Source organism: Anarhichas minor, unplaced genomic scaffold, assembly GCF_050575085.1.
Source record: "Anarhichas minor isolate MPS153535 unplaced genomic scaffold, ASM5057508v1 ptg000003l, whole genome shotgun sequence".
NCBI classification, from domain to species: domain Eukaryota; kingdom Metazoa; phylum Chordata; class Actinopteri; order Perciformes; family Anarhichadidae; genus Anarhichas; species Anarhichas minor.
The window spans coordinates 11328902-11354612 of NW_027466449.1; the positions used below are offsets into that span (position 1 = coordinate 11328902).

The 25711-nt window shown below is 43.6% G+C and overlaps 1 protein-coding gene across 1 annotated transcript in view; it reads left to right on the forward strand.

Annotated features, from left to right (window-relative positions):
- The window catches only part of plxna2 (plexin A2), a 147705-nt gene that overhangs the window by 105304 nt on the left and 16690 nt on the right, over positions 1 to 25711 (forward strand). The window contains exons 15-24 of the mRNA XM_076097667.1: positions 799 to 966; positions 2348 to 2441; positions 9280 to 9519; positions 10188 to 10331; positions 10869 to 11103; positions 13077 to 13219; positions 14394 to 14662; positions 23008 to 23074; positions 23316 to 23462; positions 24120 to 24279. Of these exons, the coding sequence (XP_075953782.1) occupies positions 799 to 966; positions 2348 to 2441; positions 9280 to 9519; positions 10188 to 10331; positions 10869 to 11103; positions 13077 to 13219; positions 14394 to 14662; positions 23008 to 23074; positions 23316 to 23462; positions 24120 to 24279 (1667 nt within the window). The remainder of the gene's footprint in view (positions 1 to 798; positions 967 to 2347; positions 2442 to 9279; positions 9520 to 10187; positions 10332 to 10868; positions 11104 to 13076; positions 13220 to 14393; positions 14663 to 23007; positions 23075 to 23315; positions 23463 to 24119; positions 24280 to 25711) is intronic.

Sequence of the window (25711 nt, forward strand, 5' to 3'; positions counted from 1 at the left end):
GTGTGTACTACCGTTAAAGAAGCTGCTATATTTCACGGCTTTCTGGTATTTCTTCCCCCTTGATATTACTCAGAAATCCCCGAGGGGAAAGCCTCTCTCGCTCTCTCGCACTCTCCCTCTCTCAGAAACTTATGTAAATCTTAATAAGGTTTTGATGACCTACTGCATTAAACTCTGTAATAATAGCTTTCAGAAAACCTGGAGCTCCTATGGATCTTTCTTATTTTCTATCCAACCCCCTCCTTCACATTCTATATTTCTATCAATTTGTTCATCTGGTCACACTCCCCTGTTTTTCTTTATTCTCTTGTCTCTCACGCTCACAGTTTTCTTCCATCTCACTCCACCCGTGCCTCCTTCCCTCTCTTAGTTGCTCTCACACGTCCTCCTTCTACTTTCCTCTGCTGTAGGCATCTATTTTAAGCCCCGCCACAGTAGTCTGACTGTAATGTTGTAAGGTTGAGGAGTCAAGCCAGCTTTAATGAGATATGGGGCTAATTACTGGTTTGTGTTTCTCCACTGTATTCTTGGCATGGGAAGGGAGAGGAGGTTGGGGGGTCGTTCTAGTACAAGCTCTCTGCTAATGAATTAGGAGAAATTCAGGGGGGGGACCTTGGAGAGGGAGGGGAAAGCATTCTTATATAATAAATTAATAAATTGTGCTGAATAAAGTGTTTTCTTTAGTTCTACTTTTCAAAACATGTAGATACTTTCTGCACTCATGTATAGCTTTTCATACACAGATGTCCATTTCTCTATATACATTTTGAAATAATTCCTATTGTGCTTCACTTGTAGACGGACCATGACGGAGATAGTGTGCTACTCCGCCCCTTCCCTGTCTGGGGTCGGCCAAGTGCAGATCAGCGTGAGCGTGGACCGCGCCCAAATCAGGGAGAGCCTCACCTTCGAGTACATAGAGGACCCAACCGTCCAGCGCATCGAACCAGACTGGAGCATTGCAAGGTAAAGTCACGACACTTGTCTCGTAGGATTGCATCATAAAGACTTCACAGAATGTACTTGTGGGATGCCATTTTATATCCACATCCTTGCCAACCAACCCTGCGCTTCTGTCACCCAGACTAAGGATTTCCTCCCACCACCAGTCCAGGCCAGTGGCAATAAGCAGACTCGAGTCAATATTGCACTTTCAATTACTGTTTGGTTCTCTTCCAATTAGTGTGGATCTGATAGAACTGCCACAGCTCACAGATTGGGGAGGATAGTTACTGTTGAGGCTGAGATTCTCCTATCGAATTCAATGTTGATCCATGTGTTGAAGGACTTTGGCAGATAGACACATACACTACTAATTAAAAGGAAGAGAGGGATAAAGATGAAATAGCGGCTTAGTAGAACAATGTGCTATCAGAGGTGTGAGTCTACAGCAGATGGCTTGGGCTTAGAGACAGAGTGTAGGCAACGCTGCAGCAGAAGTGTGATGGCACAGAGGGAGAAGAGAGGGGAAATGAAGGAAGGATCATCATATTGGTCATCTCTCTTTGCTTTGTAGATGGATGGATAGATAGATAGACAGATGGATAGACAGACAGACAGATGGAGAGATACTTTATTTCGACAAAGAGAGAGCAGAGGTCAGTGTGTGAGTATAGCATATGTAATTTATAAGCCTATAGATAGCACAAGGTCCATCTATGGTAACTCACTATACACAGTTTTAAAGTGAACCCATAACAGCCTAATAACACAGACCCATCTGACATTTATTATTGCAACAGCTCTTGTCTGGTACCATCTTTATTCTGCACGCCACATTGACAGGCGCAACAACACAAACAACAAACATCACCAACAACTCAAACAGCTGCAGGGAGAGATGCACACCCAGCAGTTTCCCCTCCTGCTTTGTTTGCGTGCTTTGTTCGTGCTGCTGTGTTGTGAAGCGCAGGACTACCACTGCATCCTTATATGCTTGAGCTGCCTTGGTATTTCAAACACAAATGTGCACCAGTTGATTGTAGCCGGCGAAGTCAGATAAAAAGCATCTCTAATCATCCGCCATTCCAAAGGCTATTATCTCCTTAAAGAAACTGAGGATGAAAGGCGGTTTGATGCGCTCATTTTTGACTGATGGCGAATATTCAGACGAAAGATATACGTCTGGGTTAGTAAGTTTAGTCTAGAATGGCCTTTGAATTACTTTGTTTCTTTATGTTTTTATTTTTTTCTTACTTTATTTTTCTTTTCGTTTCGCTGACTCCCTTTCAGTCTTTCTGTCTTTCTGTCCTCTTGGATTTTTGAGACAGAGAAATGAGACGTCTTTTGACAAAGATGTTTATTTAAACCCTCGGAGTAAATTGGGTCCTCTTGTGTTTTTCCTCAGCGGCCACACCCCCCTGATGGTGTCGGGGACCAATTTGGACGTGGTTCAGGAGCCCAGGATCCGTGTCAAATACGCCGGCAGAGAGTCTGTCAATGTAAGAACCACTACACTGTCTTAACCATAGAGCAAGTACAGAAAGTACTCCTTGAATACACCTACTACATGCTGGAAAATGTGTGCTAACAAGGTCCTGCTTGACTCACCCAAATACTGCTATACAAGCAAGCTAAGTGATGTTTAGCTAGGATTAAAAAAAAGTACTATCTCTGCTAACAGCCCCTCCAGCTTTCTACGCTTCCCTAACTTTCACTTAAACCCAGTTGTCTCAAGCACTCCAACGATCATCTGAATAATGCAGCTGACAGTGAGAGTGGTCTGTATGCAGTATTTAATTAAGAGTTTATCCAAATTGTCTTCAGGCTAAATCACAGCTCCACAGCTCCAGCTCCCCACCTGTCCTGTTGTGCTTTAGTGTCACACTAGTCATCCTGAACAACGTTTGTACTTGTTTAAAGGGAGGCACTACAAGCAAAAACATATTTTCTTATGCTCTGATAAATTTTGAGATTTGGGGCTAATTTGCGACATACCTGTTTCAGACTAGTGGAGAGAGAAAACAAAATACACATTTCGCTGTTTATTTTACTACACTTTTTACTGTTTGCATCTGTAGAACTCTCCTTAATGCACCAAACATTAGCATTAGATAATGCCTTGTTTGCACATTTAAACATAACATTTCTGGAAACTTGTAATACAGAAAATAGTTGTTTTGGTTTTACCCTATTTGCCTGTAGTGTCTTGCAAAATGTATGGAATTTTACCAAAAATCTCTTGAAAGGCAATTTTCTCAAAATTAGTTTTTTTTTTCAAACCTGTGACTTTAATATATTTCTTGAATTATATGCAAATTAGGACATGCATAAGATACTGCCTAATTTGCATATTTAAACATAATATTTCAGAAAACTTCTCATACAAAAATGAATTGCCTTAATATAATTAATCAGCTGGGGAAGTTTCATTGCGATATCTATTAGTTGTAATTTTCACCCTATTCATCTCCCCGTTCAGGAAAAATAAGAGTCAAGGACAGCAGAGTTTGAGGAAAAGGGGTGTGGGTGGGTCATTGTTGGAAGTGTGGATGATCGGGGCCAAGGAGACTCCTAATGGGTTTCAATGGGAGATTAACTGCTTTCAGAAGTCTTTGGTCAGCATAAAGAGCTCTTGTATAATCAAAGTCTTGGCTGTGGGAAATCGTTACAAATTGCATTTGAGCCCTTGTCCTGGGGCTCCTTGCTTAATTAAGAGGATGGGATTTTCTTTCCGTGGTCTGGGGAAAGGTGGCGAGGGCAGACGAATGGACTTAAGTTGAGTATAAAGGATAAAGAGTGAGAGGAGGGCAGAAGGGGAGGATAGGTAAAAGAAAAGAGCTCAATACTCAGTACTGTTCTCCATATCAACACACTGTACTAACACGGCACAAACACTGTAATACAGTAGTTCCCAACCTTTTTTGGTGAGTTTTCAGCAGCTTAACTGAAGATGTATTTTGTATAAATTCTTTTTTTGAATAATTGGTAACACTTTAGCCCCCCTCTTAGCAATTTATAAATGTTAAATAGTTGTTTATTACACACTCCAATGTAGTTGTAAACCTTTATTAATGTCCTTATAAAAGGTGGTAATTGTGAATTTCAGAGCATTTCTATTGCCTCTCAACAGCTATCATAATGGCGACAGTGGTGACAGAGCTAGCAGTGTTTACCTGGGGAGGAACAGGAGGGGAGGCGCTACCCTTCTGTGACGACGCTGTCGGTTGGGGCAGCAGCGTTATTAGCTGAAGCTGCCGTTTGAGCGCAGTGCAAAGCGTTGGCTATAAGCTAGCCAGTGGAGCAGGCTCACATGCACTAACTTGCACACGTGGCCGGCCCGGCTATGTCAAAAAAGCACAGAGAAGGTCTGATAACAAGAAAGACTTCATTCTCTGCTCAGGTAGACATCACTCCACTATATCTTTACACAGCAAATAGTTGTTTGCTGCTATATTAATGCTCTGAATAACGAATGGAGAACTTTTAATGTACAGCATTTGTCAATAATTCAACTTCTCTAATAAGCACATATTTTATATAAATACAACTGGGTTATGTCATATTGTAATTCAGTATCAGCAGAATTTAGATTTTCTTATTTTCTCTATTTTGCAAAGATCCGTCAGAAAACTTGACAAAATATACACTGCACACAGACATTCATTCACAATCTACACTCACGCGTTTACTGTAGTGTAAATAATTGGGAAACATGCAAGTTGGCACATACTTAAACCAGTCTCACACATTACACTCTTGTATATAGCCTCCTAAATCCCATGCCTCATTTATAGAATGTCAGGAGAGTTTAGTACACATGCATGCATAACCAAAAACCTCCTCAATGCCACGTCTCGTTTGTAGAATCCCACACAGATTTGTCCCAACGTGCCTCTTCCCTCTCTGCAATTCCAACCTCCCATCCCTGACAACAGTATTCTAAAATTGGCCTTAAGTGTCTGACTTGCTCAGTGAATGTTGCTTTACTAAAAATGTAAACTGTGCCTTGGGCTTTTTCTGCTACAATATTACCTCTTATAAGGACACAGTTTCCCCAAAACACCTTTTGTGAGTTACAAAACAGTAGTGATTACAAGTAAGAGATAGATCTGGGCTGTATTATGTTTAGAAAAGAGAAGACTTGATGAGAGGGAGAGACTCCCAGAGACCTGGTCGAAATGGGATTTGACTCACGTGTGCGCTGTGCTGTCTGGTTTGTCAGTTTCTGAGGCTTTGAAAGAGAGTTCTTCATCTCTGCCCTGGCTCGTTTCTTCCAACTCCCCCACCTAGGAGCTTGCAAAAGAAGCCTGTGTCAATGTCTTCATTGACCCCACAGCCACAGAGAATGAATTTCTATGAAATGCTAAGGTTACAATTACCCCCACCCTCCCCGTCTACCCGTTTCCCCTTTTGTCACTGGAGGAAGGCAAACAGCAGAGCAGCCTATAGCAATAAGAGCTTCTGTCTGTCAGCCAGCCTTCAAATGATCGCCTGTCTCCCACTAAATTGCCTCTCTTCTCTCCCTCCCTTGTGTCACCTGCACAGATTTACAAAGAGACCGGGAGAGGGGGGGGGGGGGGGAGACAATTCTCTTTGTGAAATGCTCTGTATCTGTCACAGGTTTCACAATTGAAACATTTATCATAATCTTGATTAAAGCTAAAAGGGTTATTTTCCAGCTCCAGAACATTTCCCTGTCCCAGAAAGATTCCATCTACCCGCATTCGCCACACTTAAGGACTGAGTGTCTGCTCTGCTGCTGATCAGAGAAAGTGTTCAGCATGGGTGTGCCAGGCTCCTATCACGTCTCGGCCAATCAGGCTGATCGTCTGACTGATACACTGAGCACTGGAGGCGCCGATTATACTGCAGGCAACGATAATCGACACTTAGAACATATATATACGACATTCATAGCATTGATATAGCAGCAAACAACCATTTGCTATGTAAAGATATAGTGGAGTGATGTCTTCCTGTGCAGAGAATGAAGTCACTCCCCCTCTGTGTGTGTTGTTATTCGAGCTTCTCCCCGTTCTTTGTCGGCCCGGCCATGCCTGCATGTTAGTGCGCGTGAGCGTGCCTCACTGGCATCATGGCAGCATAACACCGTTATAAACACTAAACGCTGTTAGCTCTGTCGGCATGTTTGCCGTAGTTTTTGCTGTTAGGTGTGTTAGCACTGGTAGCTACGAGCCAACGGCTTAATTAAGCACCGCCATGTTGAGAGGCAATTTAATTTGTGTAGTGCAGCTTCTTGACTTGACTTTTAATGAAGAGCCACTTGTTGATGCACAACGCAGTGCTTACGGAGGACATTAGTCACAACTTTATCACAAGACATCCAGCAGATGATTTCTTTCACTTTCATCCTGAGAGGAAAATGTAAGCTACTGATTCTCTCTTTGCACGAGCTTAAATACCACACGGGTTCTTTATGGACAGATCGGAGCCGGAGTTAGAATTAATGCCAGTATAATCAGTTGGTTGGAATAGCATGGCAGACAGGAAGATAGACAGTGTAGGAGTAACAAAGTACAGGATGGAACAGCCAGTGACTAGCTATCGAACGTTAGCCTCCAGATGACCTTTGACTGTGTGACCCCCCTCACATTTCTCCTACGCACATCTACACAGCCAGTCCATCTTATTCCTTCCTCCTCTCTCCCTCTGTCTCTCTCACTGCTACCCTGGCCAGAGACCTTTGAATGGTTGAGTGGGCTGTAGCAGCACAGTAGATCATGGTAATGTATTCAGCCAGAGGGGTTGGAGTGTTACTGCCTTAAAACACCCGGGCTCCATCCACCACTCGAGAAAGAAGACAGATGAGGCCAAGATTCCAATTATTTTCTCTATCTGTTGACCTCAATTCACTTTATCAATGCTGAACAATGTGTAGCTTCTTTCTGCACATGGCCTAAAGGACTGGATGTACAATTGTATACTTGTATTTTTTTTTTATTGAGATAGAAAGCGCAAATACATGTTGTTTGGAGTCGGAGCAGTGACATGACTTTATATTGTAGCGTTCTGCTATGAAGTAAATCCAATTGTAAAAATGAATCGAGTATATAGAAATCCAGTAATCCTTCTAAATCCTTTGTAGAGTATACAGAATGCACTAAACATTAGTATAAAAAACTACTTAAAATCCATCTATTGAAAGGCAGAAGTCATGCTTAGGTGCTGTGATGTTCTGAAATACAGTCATTTATTGCCCCACCCACCTCATTTTCTTCATCAAATCCCACAATGGCCCATATACCCATCGCTATTTACTTGCTCATCCATTGGATTTACAAACGTCACACTCACTGCCACACTGCCTGAAAAAACACCCCACTATGAAAGCAGCAGTCTTCAACCCTGACAGGATTTATTTAAGTAAAATGGAGAGAGAAAGTGAGGACAGTGTAGGAAAAAAAAAAACCACAGTATCCATCTCTGGCAGAGCAGATGGTAGTCAAAGCTGTAGTTGACTTGCAAATGCCTCGCTGTTCCAACGTGACAGTCACGAGGATGCTGCCGGAGCATCTGGGCCTGTCTATATAACATGTCACCATGCAAACAGTAAGAATATATCAAACTTTACGTGAACCCCTTTGTCCGTTAAACCTTTTAATTCCTACAAACTGATACTGAACACACTTTATGAGAGGGTAAAAAAAAAATTCACACGATCTTTCCCAATGCCGTATATAAAAAAAACATCATTCATCCATGAATGAAAGGTTAGATTATTGAAAACAATACGGATGATTATTAGTTGCAGCCTAAAGTCATACACATGTGATGTATGTGCACACAGTGTACCCAAGTTCAACAGGGTGTCCGCGGCCCCTAGGGGGTCCGCAGAGGTACTGCAGGGGGTCCGTGAACTTTTTGGTTAATTAGACAATTTAAAAATAAAAATAAAAATTTTAATTTTATTTTTCTCTAAACATGAATCTGTCCATTATTTTAATAGTTCAGTTTTGTATGAAAGATAACAGGTATGTTTATGCATGGCAGTGGCACTAATAGGCCATCACTCATTTTTCGTTTCCACATTTATGTTTAAAATGAAAATATCAGTTTGAATAGCTTGTGTGCATGATTATCATGCAATTAACAGACAATGTTGATGTTGGCATTGGTATCAGCTGACGAGGTATGTTTCTAAATGGCAGTGGCACGGCCTCCCTACTCACTGTACCTTGCACATGTTTAAAATAAAAACATGAATATATGAACCTGTGTATTATTTGAATAGCTTAGTATTGAATGCACAATAAAGAGGTATACACGGTACTAGGCCCATTTAATATAAAACACAATTTTATACAATATATATAGTCGGGGGTCCCTGCTCCATCTCTCTATCAGTTTGGGGGTCCTTGGCCTGAAAAACGTTGAAGACACCTGCTAAAGTCTATATCCAAGAGCAAAGTAAGTAAGGAGACCAGTCCCTCCTTTCACACCAACACTCCCACTCCCTCAACTGGCCTTGCGCCGTGCTGGCAAAATACAATCAGGTGTAGCCCACACAGCATCCGTTTGCATTGATCTCCCTGGATTGCTCCGTAGCAGCAGACAACAGGTAGGAGGCGTGGTACTCTCTAGTATTCACCAGCTTTGATGATATTTACCTCTAATTAAGTTTCTTCCCCAGAGAGAGAGAGAGGAGAGAGAGAGAGAGCTGGGAGGGAGTGAAAGAAGATAAAAAAAACCTCTCTGAACAGAGTGTTGTGCAGCAATCAATCCTCTCTCCCCTTCCCTCTAGAGCTGAGCTGGGGAGGATGGATGGAAGACAGGTCTCTCATCTGGGAAAACTGGAGAGAAGTAATAAAAGAGCCATACCTCAACCTCTACCCGAGGAGACAAAGGAGCAATGCCTCCATCCTTTGCGCTTGTTGTCCTCCAGTGTTTTTCAGTGAAGCAGTAACAGCAGTTTATTTCCGATTTTACGGAGACTTCCTCTCCAGTAAAGATGGATTTAATTTAACAGACAATACATCTTTTTGGGGATTTTATATGCCAATTATTAGGTTGCTGAGCTCCCTGCAGGGTTCGTGCTGGTACCAATGTGTTTCAGTTAAGATCAGGTTAAAACAAACAGAAGGCTTTACAACGGATCAGCTCAAATCTTGGTGTTTTTTTTATTTCGTAGCCAGAGAAAAAGAAAATCAAACATCTTTGGCTGCACCAAACTGTCTAAATTTACCGTGGATGACTGATTCTCATTTCTTGTTTCATTTCAGGGTGTTCAGGCTATCTTAGCATGTGTTTGAGTGCTACATATGCCCAGTACCATCTCAAAAAGTGAATTTTTTCCCTCTCTTTATTCATTCTCCCTAGGTGTGTAAAGTATTGAACACCACCAGTATGAGCTGCTTCGCTCCCTCCCTGATGGCAGAGTACATTCCTGGTTTGGACACAGTAAAGCACGCAGACGAGTTTGGGTTCATCTTCAACAACGTCCAGGCGCTACTGGTCTACAACAACACCAACCTCCTCTACTACCCAAACCCTTACTTTGAGCCTCTCAGCACCAATGGAGTCCTGGAGCAAAAACCAGGCTCACCCATCATTCTCAAGGTACAGGAACCCCTGATTAGTATTTAAATCTACAGATCATTTACTGGCTCAACCCACGCGGCAACCTCTGGTGGTGAAAAGGGAAGCCAATGCCTTAAACGTGCATGCTTTCTACTGGCTATCAAGGTCAACTATGACCCTACTTCTCACTGAATTTATTTATTACCTCAGTAAACATTGTAAACATGATTTTATGGTCTCAATCGCTAGTTTCAAGTCTTCTTCAATACAGAATGACGTTAATTTCGTAGATTATGTCCACAATGACAGTGTTTCTGGGCAAAACACCGACACCTCTTCTTGCTCAATCTTTGTTACTTTCTCTGAATGTCGGCTAAATATATGCAATTTATGTGATTGTTTTTCTTTTCATGAAGGTTGTAAGAAGCCTTGTACCTGACTCTGAATTGATTGAGGAATATACTTTATTTTTTTCATGATTGCCAGCTGTCCCCACTTGCCGCCATTGTGAAATATATCACCTTGTTTGATCTCAGTATGGAGTCAAATTTGGCCGCAGCTGTGCCCAAACCAAGGGATGTTATTTACAGTGTTTTAAAGGGATATATTGGCTTTGTGGGTTTTTTAAATTGTCTTCATTCCCAACATGTGTTTGTGTGTTCCTCTCCCAATTTCACACCCCTCTGGCCATCTCCGTGTGCCCACAGGGCAGAAACCTGGTCCCCCCAGCATCAGGAGGGGTGAAGCTTAACTACACTGTGCTGATCGGAGAGACTCCCTGCTCTGTCACTGTGTCTGAGAGCCAGCTGCTCTGTGAGCCGCCCAACCTCACCGGCCAGTACAAAGTCATGGTCAGTATGGAAAATGGGCTGTGTGTTTGTTAGTGTCTGTTTCATAACTTCCTCTTCCACTCTATTTCCGTCAATCCCCGAATTTGCGGTTTCTTCCCCATAATAGCTGGCCTCTAAACTTCATTATTCGTGCTCTCATCATTGTTCATTCAACTGAAGAAAAGAGGTCAAAGGGAGACCAGCATGAGTGTGCTCTAGCTGTCAAAAGGTTCTGCCAGAATCCATGGCAATTCTTTTTAGTTGTCTATTCGCTTATTGAGTGCAAGCCCCAGACTATTTCCCTCTCAACGTCAGCATGTAGGTGGCCACATGTGTTTGCACTCGCTATCAATTTCAGCTGCCAATATTTACTTATGTTTTTGCAGGATTTCTGAGACTTGGCTCATGCATTGCTGTGTATCAGTTATGTAGATTTTAAGACCAGTGATCAGATCATTTTTAACACGATGCGTCTTCCTCTGTGGTTTTGTTTAAAGGATCTTCTAAACTACACTCGCCATGTGCATGTCCATTATGTATTTGTGTTTCTCTTCGCAGGTTCAGGTAGGTGGTCTCCACGTCTCTCCTGGTTCAGTCCACATCATGTCTGACAGCCTGCTGACCCTTCCGGCCATTGTCAGCATTGCCGCCGGCGGAGGCCTCCTCCTCATCATCGTCATCCTCGTCCTCATCGCCTACAAGCGAAAGTCGCGCGAAAATGACCTCACCCTGAAGCGCTTGCAGATGCAAATGGACAACCTGGAGTCACGAGTTGCCCTAGAGTGCAAAGAAGGTAATTATTTAGAATAGTATAAGAGTCAGCCGTCAGACCAAGTGCAGCACTGTGTAACGACCTACTGTTAGGCTGTAGATTGAAGAGGGCGATTATGGCTCTGCTTTGCTCCATTTGCAGCCAGTAATTTTAGAGGCTGCTCCATCACTCGTTTAGCTGAATGGGGCTGATGAATGCATTTTACTTGTGCAGACTGTAATCACATAACTGGCATAATTTGTGCCTATAGTACAGAAAGTAAATTACCGGTGGTCTGTGTGTTAAATAATGCAGTGGAAATTTCTCCAAATCTGGGTCAGTGAATCATCCTGGTTATATATCACAACACTTATTTTAAGTGAGTTAACCCTGCAGGCGACCCGTCTCGTCTTGTTGTGAGTCCTTCCAGCTCTTACTTCTTTCTAGTTGTCATGCTGGATACAGATTCGCACACAAACTGACACATGAATGGAGTGTTTCTCATTAGAGTTACCCCAACCACCACCCAGCGAGAGCCACATCAGGCTTAACCGGAGGGGGTAATTCTACATTTATCTTTGTATGCAATGTGTGTGTCTTTATACCTGTGTGTTGTTGTGTATGTGTTTGTATGCGCGTGTTTTGGTCCCCTAAAGTATGAACAATGAATGTCGTTAAGCGACAATGACATTGCGACGGTTTTGAACACGCAGGTGCTTTGATACACCTTGGCTCAGGGTAAAGAGAGGGCACAGTTGTCCATCTGACCTTTGACTTTTCAAGTCACTGCACTGGGTGGAACCCGGATAACTTCAGGTTGACCCCGAGCCATCACTCCAAGTAGCAGTTCACAAAGAGCGCTCTATATGTTGCAGCGTTCAGTTTTATATGAATGCTTTCAAATAAACACTGACTCGCATTGAGTTCGGACCTCAGTGAGGTGTGCACAGCATGTGTGCACAATCCTTGCAATGTGACAATCTACTGTTTTAAAGCCAATCCTTTGACCAGGTCAAAGTGTGGCCACGCATATGCGACAGCTGAGTTTTGATCTGACGCATCCGATCACAAAAAGTCGCATTGAAAAGACGAGTGCATCCACGGCCTGAGATGACAAAGCTGAGGTGTGTGAATTGTTCTGTTTGAGAGTGTTTAGGGGATTTCATCAGCCAGACATTATATATCCCCTCCAGCCACCCCTGACCAGCTCTCCCAATGTTATTATGCAGTGAAAAAAAGAAACATCCTATTGCAGCAAACTTCAAGGATGGTCCAGACTGATAGACAGACAGGCAAACAGGGGGAATCAGTCACACACTGGCAGCCTTGGGAAAGGAAAGATTAATGGTTTAACCATTAGCAGTGACCAGGAGTGTAATGCCCCTGCAGGGTGGATTTAGATGGGTACCTGGGTTCCTCCTTATGAGTATACCCACTCCATGTGTGCCTGTAAGCACATGTGTTGGTGTGTAAACCCAGGAGCCGCAGGGGGCCAGGGGCCAGGAGGTAAGGGCTAAGACTGGTTGGAGATGGCGGCGTAGGGGACTGCTGCTGCTCCTGTGATAGGCTGCAGACAGGGAGCCTCCCCAAGGGCGGCGAAGCAGAGCAACAGAGCCGTGGGCCTGAACAGGAGTCAGTCAGGATGGAGCCAATTAACTAGTGCTCACCTGCAGCCTCACACTGAGATGACACACACTCTTTGGGGCCTTAGCTACAGCCAATTTACTGGCTGGTAGATAAAATCGAGTGAGAAAGGGAAGCGTGTGTTTGAGAGAGAGAGTGAGAGTGAGGTCTGTGCTTTTTAAGGGAGAGATGTGAAATATTGAGTTTCTCTGACATGAAGACTATCTTGGGCTTTAACTGTCAGCTTCGTGATAACGGCAGTAAACACTTTGAATATGAGAAGGATTCACATATTTCTTCCCTGGGGATTAAAGAACGGTTTTATTCTCGTGCTGGATGCCTCAAGTATTTCCTCCAACTCGTCTCTCTTTCTTGTCTCCCTTCTCTCCCAGCCTTTGCAGAGCTGCAGACAGACATCAATGAGCTGACCAGTGACCTGGACAGAGCTGGTATCCCCCATCTGGACTACAGGACATACGCCATGAGGGTCCTCTTCCCCGGCATAGAGGATCATCCTGTCCTCAGAGAACTGGAGGTAACGGGAGAAAGACGGAGGGCAAGAAAGAGAGATATTAGAAAGAAGATGACTGAGACAACTAGGCAGCAAATGCATGAAGAAAGGGCAAGAGAAAGTCAAACTGAGGTGAAAAGAGAGATATGGAGAGAGGAGTAGATTGTGCCTGCCCTCACCGCTCTCTCTGCAGGGTAAGCTCCATAAGCGGGAACAGTGCTTGAGGGGAAAAGGATACCAGTGTGCCACTTATCCTTTCAACCCTCTAGTCTCACAAACGTACACACATATAGCCAACTATGCTGGGCAGCACACACATATATATACATCTTACATGCAAGCTCCCTCATGGAAAACAGGGTCCCAGCACATGGCTATTTCATCCACCAGTGGCTGCAATGTGAGGGGTAATGAACTGAATAATTCCCTATCCTCAAGCAGGACTGTGGGGTTCTCCATTGGGAGGAAAAACTGGCTGGTTAACACTTTTTCGCTCCTCTTCATGGGGCCAGAGGGGTGCTGGGAAATGAGTTCATTTTATGTGGAACACAGTCCAGAGGATAAAAAGATTCATTCTGATAGAGGTTTACCATTTGATTTGTTGATTGTGTGTGAGATGCAGCATGGTATTGGTTTACCGGGAAGACGTTGCATGGTTAGGTAGAGGGATGGTGGTTCAGATCCGACTAGCCCTGTGGGGTACAGGTCATAGTGTCACTTCTTACTACAGTGAGGTTCAGTGAGCAGCATAGGCTTGTGACAAGTTTCTTTTTATTTATTTCGATTCTCAAACCTTTTGAAAAGCAGTAACGTTCACTCAAACAAAGAAAGTGAGTTTTGTCACTTCGGGTTGGTGTTACTCAGGCAAGTTATTTGACATTTGACTTGAAAGTGAAATGGCAGCGAACTCGGTGTACAATGCGGGTCAATAATTGATTAAGATCTTCTCAGTTACTCACCATGAGTGGGAACTTCTGTCTGCCTCGAGTGAAACATGAGTGAGAGTTTTGGTGCCTTTGAAAAAGAATCTTTATTTTCTGTGAGACAAGGTCAAGATGAAAGTTGAAGAGCAACAATCCTTTTCAAAACACATTCAGCTCATTGCTGTTCAAGTTATTACTGGACATTTATTAATCAAATGAATGCTGGAATCTTATTAGCACGAACGAGCATTATTCTCCCTCCCTCTTCTGTCCAGGTGTCGGGGAACGGCCAGCTGAATGTGGAGAAGGCCCTGAAGCTGTTCGGACAGCTCATCAACAACAAGGTGTTCCTGCTCACCTTCATCCGAACACTAGAAATGCAGCGCTCGTTCTCCATGAGGGACCGGGGCAACGTGGCCTCACTTATCATGACGGCCCTGCAGGGGCGACTGGAGTACGCCACCGACGTCCTTAAACACCTGCTGTCGGACCTCATCGACCGCAACCTGGAGAGCAAGAACCACCCCAAACTGCTGCTGCGCAGGTAACGCAGCACACGATAATGTCCTGTCGCGTAGGGATCACACAACGCACGGTTTCGGAGTGCATGTTGGTGAGTGACTGATTAGATTGGCGGAGTCCCGCCAATATCGAATTGATGATATTTGATGAGCGAAAATAAGCTGATACAGGTTGTTTCTGTTGTTTTGTTGTTCTAGCGGTTGGTATAGAAGGCTCTAGGCCTTTTTTTTTTCCACAGCTTTCCCTAAAAAAGTGTCCCACCACCCCAAGGGCAGTGTAAACCATCAACAATTCAAAATGTTATCAATCAAAAAGCTTTTTACTGCAGTTGACAAAGAAAACTTTGTTTTTTAGTAACGAGTTTGATTGACATTAATGTTCCTATTTTGACTGTTGATGATTAAAAAGTAGAAAGAGAAGAGAATTAACATAAATGAATTCAAACAAACAACATTATCATATTCCGAGGAATCCCATAATCCTCAATAACACCGTATGCTCTTCCAGTTGTTTGATTTGATTAACTCCAGCCAGGAAGAATGAGAACATATTGTATCGCTGAATATCGGTAAATATGTGATCGTGTTCTCAGAGGATAGTTTTGCAGTCCTAATTCCAGAAACATGTAAAGAAGTGCAAGGCTGTAGGAGGATGTTGATGCATACAGACAGATGGATGGGGATTCATTTGGAGCTGTATGTTCTTCCCTCTTTTTCTTGTGGGTGGATGCATTCTGATTTTCCCCTGTGTTACTCTGTCGACGCTTCACAGAATAAGGCTCGTAATGAGTGCTAACAGTACATCTACAGTATACTGAGATAAACGGCAAGCACTCTTCGCATCATGAGAAACATCTCGATTCTCTGCATAATTCCGTATTCTCTCCCGCGCTCTGTCCCTCCCCTGCTCTCTCTCAATGCCAATGTCAGTCTCCCTTATCCTCCAGGCTCGGGGTCCTTATAAAACATTCAGAAACGGCTCGACTTTCTTCTTTTATTTTCCTCTCCGTGTCTCCAGTGTACATTGTTTTCCGGGGGATTTAGGGTGATGTGCTAAAACTTTAAACACCTGCCAAGTCCTTGTCCAAGTGTCCTCAGCTGCTTTGGTGGCTCTGTAGGCATAGAACGGGTTAAAGGACTGACAATAGTCGGCTCTAAAGGTACAGAATGTTTTAGGCACAGTTCTGTGAATAGTCTCTCTGAAAGCTTGACTGCTCTGGACATGATTTTGATTATGTTTGCATGACTAATAAGCGGAGACAAAGAGAGCAGGCAGCCGCTGTACTTTCAAACAACACCTTCGTTCTCATGTTAATGTTCCCTTAGTGTCTCTATTTGAAAAACCCCCCATTAGTAGTCAGAGTAAATAATCGCTCGGCAGGAAAGACCACGCACAGAAGCAAACAGAGAATGAGGTTGAAAAGACAGAGAAGTGGACTAAAGCGAGGCAGCATCAAATGGACCTGGATTAAGCTGTGCTTTTCACATGACAGCAGGGCCCCACATCACTTTTAAGTTGTCACTCTCCTCTCTCATTAGGAACACAGTGGTACGTAATCCTCGCCTCCTGCCGTTGCAGCCTGGAGGCTAAACGTCCCGTCGTTTTCACATTTCACTCCCCATTTTTTCTGAAGAATTTAAGGGATTATCGATTTGACATGGCTCTTTGCTGTTGTTGTCTTCCTCATTGGCTTTTTTAGAGAAAAGCCGACAGTCAAGCCAGCGTGCTGATTGTACACACATGTTCACACACACACACACACACGGGTGTCTGCGATCGCAGTCAAATTAAGCAGGTGTCGAAGCAGTAATTGTGTTTGCACAGGTCATGGAGAGAGGCTGTTGGCCTCTGATTTGTTGCAATTTTGCGTTTATCTTTTCCGTCAGCCCTTTTCCTCTTTCAGTTGTTCCCGTTATGGGTCGCCACAGCGGATCTTCTATTTCTCTGAAGTCGGTAATCCGGTTTGGAAATCAGATTTTTATGCCGGATGCCCTTCCAGACCTGTTAGTTAAAGTAGGGGTCACTCTGAATGTTTAAATTAATTATTAGTAAGCTTACAGTCCCTGCTGGGCCGAGTTCACATTGCTATAGCAGAGTGCCAACATACAGGAAGAACCTTGAGGTCACCCAACCCTCTTCCTGTTCTCATTTATATTACAGTGGGTTGAGTCGTGTCAAAGAAGCTTTTTTTTGCTGCTCAGCTGTCAGTGAATGCTTGTCTCTAGAGGGGACATGTCTACAAGCTAGCATGTCAGACCTTTTAAGAGAAAACCATAATATCACAAGTATTACAGACGAAGATGCAAAAATAGTTCCATCTGTCATGGTGTGTTAGCATGTTACATGATCCCTCAGTGACCTGCAATAGTATATAGTTTAATGTGTAGTTTGGATGCAAAAGGTTGTTTATTGAAATATTGAAAAGATAAAACTTGCAATATTCTATATGTCTGTGGCCCCAAACACATTTGTTCTTTCTAAAGATGTAAATATTTAAAAACAGCTCATGAACAAATAATTTCATTAAAAAAAATAGACTAAATAACTTCCTAAAACAGCAGGGCGCTGTACTTTTTAGCAACCGTTACTCAAACGAGAGCAAATTTATTCTTTTAGCCGCAGATTTGATTTTCTTGTGACTATTTACAGCAGCAGGGAGGTGAGTGTGGGTGTTGACTCTAAATAAACTCTGCCCATGTTAGTGTCGGTTATTTGTGTGATTTGGGGTCAACTATAGATTTCTATTGAACAAGCAACTGAATATTAGGTTTTGGCTACACGGGCAATACATGTTAGTAAGATTAATTAATTGTTGTTTTTGGCTTTTTTCTGGTACTTTATGGGAATAGATGTCTAGAATATTACCAGACTTTTTCCTGAAAGACACAATCGCTTCTTTATCTTTTGTGTACATTTAGGTTGCAATGGGATTCAAACATGCTGTCATTCTCAAATTAATTGACAGGTATTTTGATACAAGGGCTGACCGCATTCTGGTAACAGTGTATCTTGAAAGCTCTGCAGTACGTATAGGGTTTTGAGTATACGTGCTGTATAATGTATATATGTGTAGAAGAGAATGTAGGTCCCGTATGTGCACACGGTGCGGAGAGAAGCTATGGCAGAGCAGCAGCGTGGTGCAATGTGGGTTCTCCAGCGAAGCAAGGCGCCCCTTAATTATTTAGCTCCGTTCAGTGCGGTGAGAAGATGGAGTAGGATGCCATCACTGGCCACAGCACAAAGGGAAAGCCGAGGACAAGAGGGAAGACGAGAGGAAAACATGAGGGGAAGAGTTGAGAATGTAGAAGAGCTAGAGAAGAGGAGTATTAGAACCGATGACAGAATTACAGTTCAACAACTAATGAACATATAATTCAGCAAATTAAATGGGGGTTCTGAATGCTTTCCACAGAGTGTTTTTCCAAGTTTCTTGGCCAGCACGTTGAAGATGCTGCATGTAAACTTGTCCTCTGATTAGCATTAACACTGCGCCTCTGCCTGCCTCTCACCATCTCTGTATGCCTCCAACATGCCCCTTATCTTCTTCCGGGGCTTCTCCCGGGGCAGGTTATCTCCTGACGATATTGTTTTAATATATTAGTGTTTACAGTTGGAAGATGTACTGATTGTACTAACTACACTTTATTGGGAACGGCGATATATTGCAGGGCTAAAGGTAGATTGAATAAAGTGGCTGGTAAAAATAACATCCCTCTTCTTCACTTATCTTAAGTGTCTGTCAAGATCAGATACATTTTCTGACAGTAGATTTGACTTAGTAGCACCTAATGTGCTTACAGTATGTCATAAATATATATATATATATATATATATATATATATATATATATATATATATTGTATATGCGTTTCACAGGCTTTATGAAAGAAGTTGAATGGGCTGAAGTGTTCCTCCCTCTCCATCCCCCAGTAGCAGACAGAGTGCAGGGGCAGAGGGGTTGTTTAGTCGAACATTTTAGTCCAGTCTGACTCATTGATCATTTATCTGACTGAGATTTGTGCAAGTTAGTATCTTTGGCGGAAATATTAGCAGCCTCCACGGGGCGCAGCTGCGCCGCTCTCCCTCTGCAACGTGGCCGCCAGAGCTGAATGAAACGGACCGGGTCTGTCCCCCTTTTTGAGAAATCAACAAATCGCCAACCGTATATAATAGAACGAAAATTAATGCGTGTGAAAAGCCTCTTGGCATATTTAGCAGGATGGAAGTATTTAACCGCATGATAGTTACTGAGACTACAACAAATGCAGCAGGCCTTGGCTGATGTCATTGGCTGAGTATAACGGTCGGCTTGATGTTTAGTAATGCCAGAGAGGAGTCTGTAATATGTTATGTTGAAGTTGGTCTGTGCCACATACTCATTTTCCTATTATGCTCATCCTTAAGTGCCAGATCCCATTTCACCATCCATCCTTCCAGCCCAGTGAAAACAAATTCTGGCATGTACAGTATCTTGCCTTTTTGCAGCGGAGATATAATATCCCCAGTCAGTTAAGTTCGTTTGAAGGGTGCACTCTTGCTCTTCTGAGGCGTGTTTCTCTTCTCTTTGGTATTTAACAGTTTGCGATGCCTCTTCCTCTTTCTTTGTCTTGATAGGGATACGTTTTTAGCTCGCAGACACTCACGTTCTCCTAAAAGCTTTTTGAAAGCAACATCTAAGCTTTGACAATGTGTTTGATTTTCTCAATCTCCGGAGTGCTAAGTGGAACTGATGCTGCGCCTCATGGTGTTGGATTGTATTCCGCTACATTGGTGAAATATGTTCTTGCGCTCGTTTTCTCTCGGTGCCCTATACCTCTCCATTGCTCATTCCAACCTTCCTCGTGTCTGTTGTCATTTCACAGTCTCTCTTTCATCCCGTCCATTGTTACTGAAACTGTTCTGGTGCATGATGACCCCCACCAGACCAGAACATTCTTTAATAGCAAGCCACTTCTCTTTCAAGCTCTATTCTCTATTCTCTCCATCTTCTTCCTCCATCTTCCAACATTCAAGTTTTGCCAAAGCCACTCTCTTTACCCAGTTTCCTTCTCTTCTTTGTAATGTTCTTTTAATGGAATCACAGAACATTGCCTCTATCACCTTGAGACTTTTCAATCTTGTATTATTTTTCTCCTCAGCATTTTTGTAATGAGATTTCCGCCCATGCAGAGCAATAGAGTACAGAGTTATTAAGAGTGGGAGTATTGTGTTTGGCATTAGTTTCATTGAAAGACATTCCACATCCTGCTAATAAAGCCCCCCCTCCCTCCTCCACCCGAGCTGCCATTAGGAGACCAGAAATGGGAGGGGGGATGTGAGGCCCCTCTTAAACACTATGTGAGATAATGAAATCCTGATGTTCATTAATGAAACTCAATTAATAGATAGAAGGAAGTGGAGGCAGATGAGGAGGAGGACAAGAAGGAAAGGAGGAGGAGGAGAACAAAGTGCCTCTCCCCCGTCCGACATTGAAAAGGAGAGATATTAAGGGGGAGTCAGCACAGCCCCCACAAAAAAAAGCCTTTATTTGACTTCCTTCTTCGGGACTTGCTTAGCTTATTAAAATGCTTAATAGGTTCCATTAACTTCTAACACACTCAAGTCTCATACAAGCTGGGAGGGGCGCATGGTGAGCATGGGGAAGAGAGGTGAATTCTCGTAAAAGAAGGAGGGCAATTACAGAGGGATTTGGGGTATTGTCCAAAAAAAGAAAAAGAAAAAGATCCACAGTATAGTTAGGTTTATTCAGCGTGAAAACACATCCTCAGGCACTTGTAGTGGCCCCTTGTGTTTTCGAATGACTGAATTTTTTTTGTTGCGCTGCATTGACAAGGTTCAGTTTGTGAATTCTGTATGTGTAAATCTTTATCTATCCATGTATACTCCCACCTGTGTGTTTGTATATGTCAGAATGACAAAGAGGGGAAAAGCACAGACCTTGTGTTTGTGACACCAAAGAGGATGCCGACCCGTCACACACACACACACACACTCACACACGCACAAGAGCATGCGCTTCTTCTGCAACTCCTCAGCAATGTTTACTCTCTCATCCTGAAGCTGAAACTGAGGGAACTAATATCTACATCTTTCTCCCCCCCCCCCCCCCCTCCCCGCTGGCACATCGCATTTCAAATAGGCTGTCACCCAGCTCTCCATCCTCTCGACGAGCTGCCAGTAGACCGTCCGCTCGTCACATTCTCAGAGGAATAGCCTCCTGGCATGGGAGACAATATCACAACTCTTGCCGCACGTCATTCAAAACAAAATGTAACCTCTGCTCCACTGTCCTGCTACTGTAGGAGACTTCTGTATTTTAAAGAGAGAGAGAGAGAGAGAGAGAGAGAGAGAGAGAGAGAGAGAGAGAGAGAGAGAGAGAGAGAGAGAGAGAGAGAGAGAGAGAGAGAGAGAGAGAGAGAGAGAGAGAGAGAGAGAGAGAGAGAGAGAGAGAGAGAGGAAGTCTCACTCTGTCTCAATTTAATGAGACAGGAAGAATGCCTGACACTTTCTCTTGTCTCAGTGACTCATATCTTAGCTGTTGTAACCTCCCCTGACTCAGACAATCCTTCAGGGACTGTTTCGGTTTGAGATTCTTGCTTGTAGCCCTTGAACACGACTTCACGCAATTATCTCCATAATAGTCATAATTTCTCTTTCGGTCCATTCAGAGCCTGAATAGGTATAATCATCCCTGGCACTATTTTTTCTCTGAGGAGATGAAAGCCTTCCAGCCTGCCTTAATACCTGGCTGCTTCGATTCCTGCTAATCCCCAGTTCAGCACATTGCGCTGTAAGGCCCTTCATCATATACACCAGAGTAATCACATTGATTTCCTGTTACATTAAGGTCATTTTTTATTTATTTTTTTCATACATTGCCATTTGAATTGGTAACACATGTACAACTGGAGGGATATTTGCAGCCAGGTGACAATCAAATGCTGTCACACTCAGTCATTTATGTGGCACTTTAACATGGCATCTTAACTTGTGATTAGTGTGTGTAGACATTGGCGTGGGAAGTGGGGTGCTAAGCCTGTTTTTTCTGTCGGCTTATATTTGACCTGCATGGGATATATATATATATATATATATATATACCACACGCATATATATATATATATGGGAACCTCCCCTGGGTGAATGTGCATCGGTAGATCCTCTCTCGTCCCCTGTATGAAATGTATCCTCACTGTCCAGCATTATAAATAATAGTAACCTGCTTATGGTCATCCATACACCACCACACTCCCTCTTTCTCCCCTTGCAGTTCTCGTGCATTAGCTCCTTGTTGTTGACTTTGTTGGAGCTAGCCGCTAGTATTGACAGTGATGATGGTGTGTGGACCAAAAGCGGGCTGGTAAAATTAATTTCCAATCCAAAGCAGTTTGGTTATTGGTGTCAAACGAGGAACGCAGAAGAGCAGGCAGAAGCGTTTTTAAAAGATGAGCTTGTTGTTGCTATTCACCTCAGGTGCTTGTACACACGAGTTGTACAGAAGTAACCCTTTCATCTGTGCTTCATGCTAGTTAACCATTCCCACCTGGCTGTTTGGTGTTCTGCCTTATTTTATTTTTTTTATTTTTAAATTCAACCTCTGTTTCTCTAGTGTTACATGATGGTGCTAATGAGGCAGAGGAGGGTGGGGGGTAATTGTCTGGCATTCAGATAAAAAAGATATGAGCAGGAATCAAAAACGAGGTACACAACACACACACACACACACACACACACAGTCCTCTCATGTGCTCTGCGGTAGAAACAGTCGAGAGGTCATTGCACACTTGTGTGTTTTCATGCCCAATCAAGCCCGGCAGCAAGCTGTAGCTCCGTGTGTGATTGACTGGGAAGGGAATGCGAGGTAGGGGAGGTGGAAGAGAGGGACATGAGAGGGGAAGAGAGGAGATCGTTTTGGCTGTGATCAGGCGTTACCTGGCTGTGACAGCACTCGTCTCTCTCAACAGCTGAGGCTTGTCGCAGCTGCTGATGTCCCGCTGTGTTCAACCACACGTGAATACACACGCACACTCACACACACACACACACACACATCTCACGCTCACATCCAGACATACTCAATCACACACTCTTTTTAACATGTCCAAGCACACACAGATGCCCTCTCTCTGCTCGCCTCTGTTCTGCTCACTCACTGTGACCACAGAGTTGCACAAACACAACCAAACGCCAGGATGCACCCACCCAGGATGCCAAGCTAACCTCCCTGAAGTCTTGCACATAACCTCATGAATTATGCAACTCAAGTATTATCTAAAGGTTTTGGAATATCAAGAGAAAGAATGGAGTTCAATTTTGCTTTTCTCCTTTCAAAAAAAAAAATATATATATATATATTTGTGATTTCAGAACGGAGTCGGTTGCAGAGAAGATGCTTACAAACTGGTTCGCCTTCCTCCTCCACAAATTCCTCAAGGTCGGTACACCAAGCAGCAACACATGTAGTGTGTGTTTGTATGTGATGACACGTACAAATATAAAGCTATTCTGGGTATCTTATTCATTTTCTAAATTAAAAGTGTGATTGCGCGTGATCAGATATTTACGTGTTTTCGTGTTAGGTGTTTTCTAAGTTTTTTTGTGTGTTTATGCTGTGATGTTCTCTCATGTGTGAATCTGTGGGTTGTGTCTGTCGGTGTGTGTGTGTGTGTTCACAGGAGTGTGCTGGGGAGCCTCTGTTCATGCTGTACTGCGCCATCAAGCAGCAGATGGAAAAGGGGCCCATCGACGCCATCACTGGAGAGGCCCGCTACTCCCTTAGTGAAGACAAGCTCATCCGCCAGCAGATCGAGTACAAAACCTTGGTACGTCACACTACGCGAGGCTCACAGATATGCACAAACACACAGGCAGAGCCATACGACTACCACTACTACTGTACAGTACAGGCAGCTCTCGACTGTGTGAAATACACTCACGTACACAAAAGCACAAACTTTCTTGCTCTAATAACATACAGTTCTTCTTCTTTACTTTTTCACCACAAATCATTTTCAAGATAGCATAGCTGTTTCTGCTGTGTTAAAATGAACTAATGATCCCACAGGCTCAAGTGTTGGGCCAACATCAGGGTAGCTGGCTGTGGAGATTGGAACACACCAAACAGCCTCCTCTACACACACATGCACACACACACAAATAAAACTCACGCAGCCAGCATGTGACATGACAATGCTCTGATTGCTCTGACTGGGAATTTAGCTCATTACGTGCTAATACCCTGGCAGAGCTGGAAATTGGTATCCCGCCGAAGGTGTGAAATTAGGTTTTGAGATGCCAGTGAGGGCGGAAATGATTTCTCAAAGCTCCTGCCATGCTCCAAGGAGGCTCTAATGAGGGCGAAGCCTCAAGCTGGACCCAAGTCCGGCCGGAGCAGGACACCTCTTCCTGTGCTCACTCATTTCCTTCTGTGATTGTTCTGTCTTATTCTCGCTCCCCTTCTCCCCATTTGTACAATCCAGACCCTGAACTGTGTGAACCCAGACAATGAGAACAGTCCAGAGATTCCGGTTAAGACGCTCAACTGTGACACCATCACCCAAGTGAAGGAGAAGATACTGGACGCGGTTTACAAGAACATGCCCTATTCTCAGCGTCCACGTGCCGTCGACATGGACCTCGGTATGAAACACGCACACTTGCAACCACCTGCACACACACACACACACACACACACACACAACAATTCAGATGCTCACAGATGCAGTTGGCAGGTTTAAATTCCTTCACACCCACAGATTAATGTATCAGTGGGAGAAAACCTAGCCATGTGTACAGATTATCAGTGCATTAGTGTGATAAAAGCTGTGTTCCAGCAGCCCAGCCAGCCAGCCTCAGTTAGCTGCTGCCAGGTCTTCTATCAAGCTGACTGACAGTGTGCGCTGCAGCCCTCCGTCTGGCTGCTTCTGATGCCTGGTAGTGCCAATAAGACACAGTAGATCGAGATAGAGAAGTGTGCATGTCTGTATGTTTGTGTGCTGTTGCGTCTGTGACGTGGCTGTCCGACCAGGTAAGAGCTGACAGACGGGCTCGCCAGCCTCACGCCGGGCTCCACCACCTACGCAGTCTGCCACTTCCATCCTCGCCTGTCCGTACCTTGCCTCTCATTTCCCTGTCCCTCTCATTTTCTCTCACTTCACATGGGTGGAGAGAACAAAAGGACCCCTCCCGCTTTCTGGCAAATCAGCACGCCGGCCATCACTCCACAATATTGCTCTCCATCCATCCACTGTCCTCTCTCTTGTTCTCCTCTATCCATTTCTTACCCTTTCACTGATGCCCTGAAAATGATTTGCTCTGTACATATTTATTTACTGAATTAATCTATTATTAAAATAATAAATTGTACACCAGCAATTTTGTGAAAAAAAATTAATTTCAATTTAAGTGTAAACCTTTTTATGCAGCAACCAATTGGTCAAAACTTAAACAGGAATTTAAATTATATAATGTATATAGTATGTAAACATAGAATTGAATAGATCGGCCCCATTGTCACAGATATCCGATCCAGCTGTTTGAGCCAGTCTCGGTCTCATATCGGTATTGGTGCCTCCCTAGTAAGACAGTTTCGAGAGGATGTTGTGCCAGGCAGAGATATCATGTGGTCACCTGGCAGAGGCGCAAAGTAATACAACCCAGTCAACAGTGGAGAAAATCAATGATCACTCCCAGCATGAGAGCCACAATGGCTGTCCACTTCCACGTCAACACCCTAATTATCATTTCAATCAGGAGAGACGTCATTAGAATGAACAATAATTTATTACACATGCATAAGAAATGAATAGTGCAAAGTCTTTGGCGATTGGGCTCCATCCTGAAGTAGTATAATAGAGGAGTAGTGATGCTGAGGTCAGATAAGGCATAATCTGGAGTCCAGGTGATGAAGGGAGTTGCTGCAATCCGATGATGAATGAGGAGCATGACTGTGATGCCGGGTTGGAGACGGGTTGCATCTGATTGTGTTGCAATGACAACTGACAGCAGCAGAGAGTAGAACACTTTTTTAAAGTTTGACAGCAACGATGTGATTGGCTTCAGGAAACTGTGC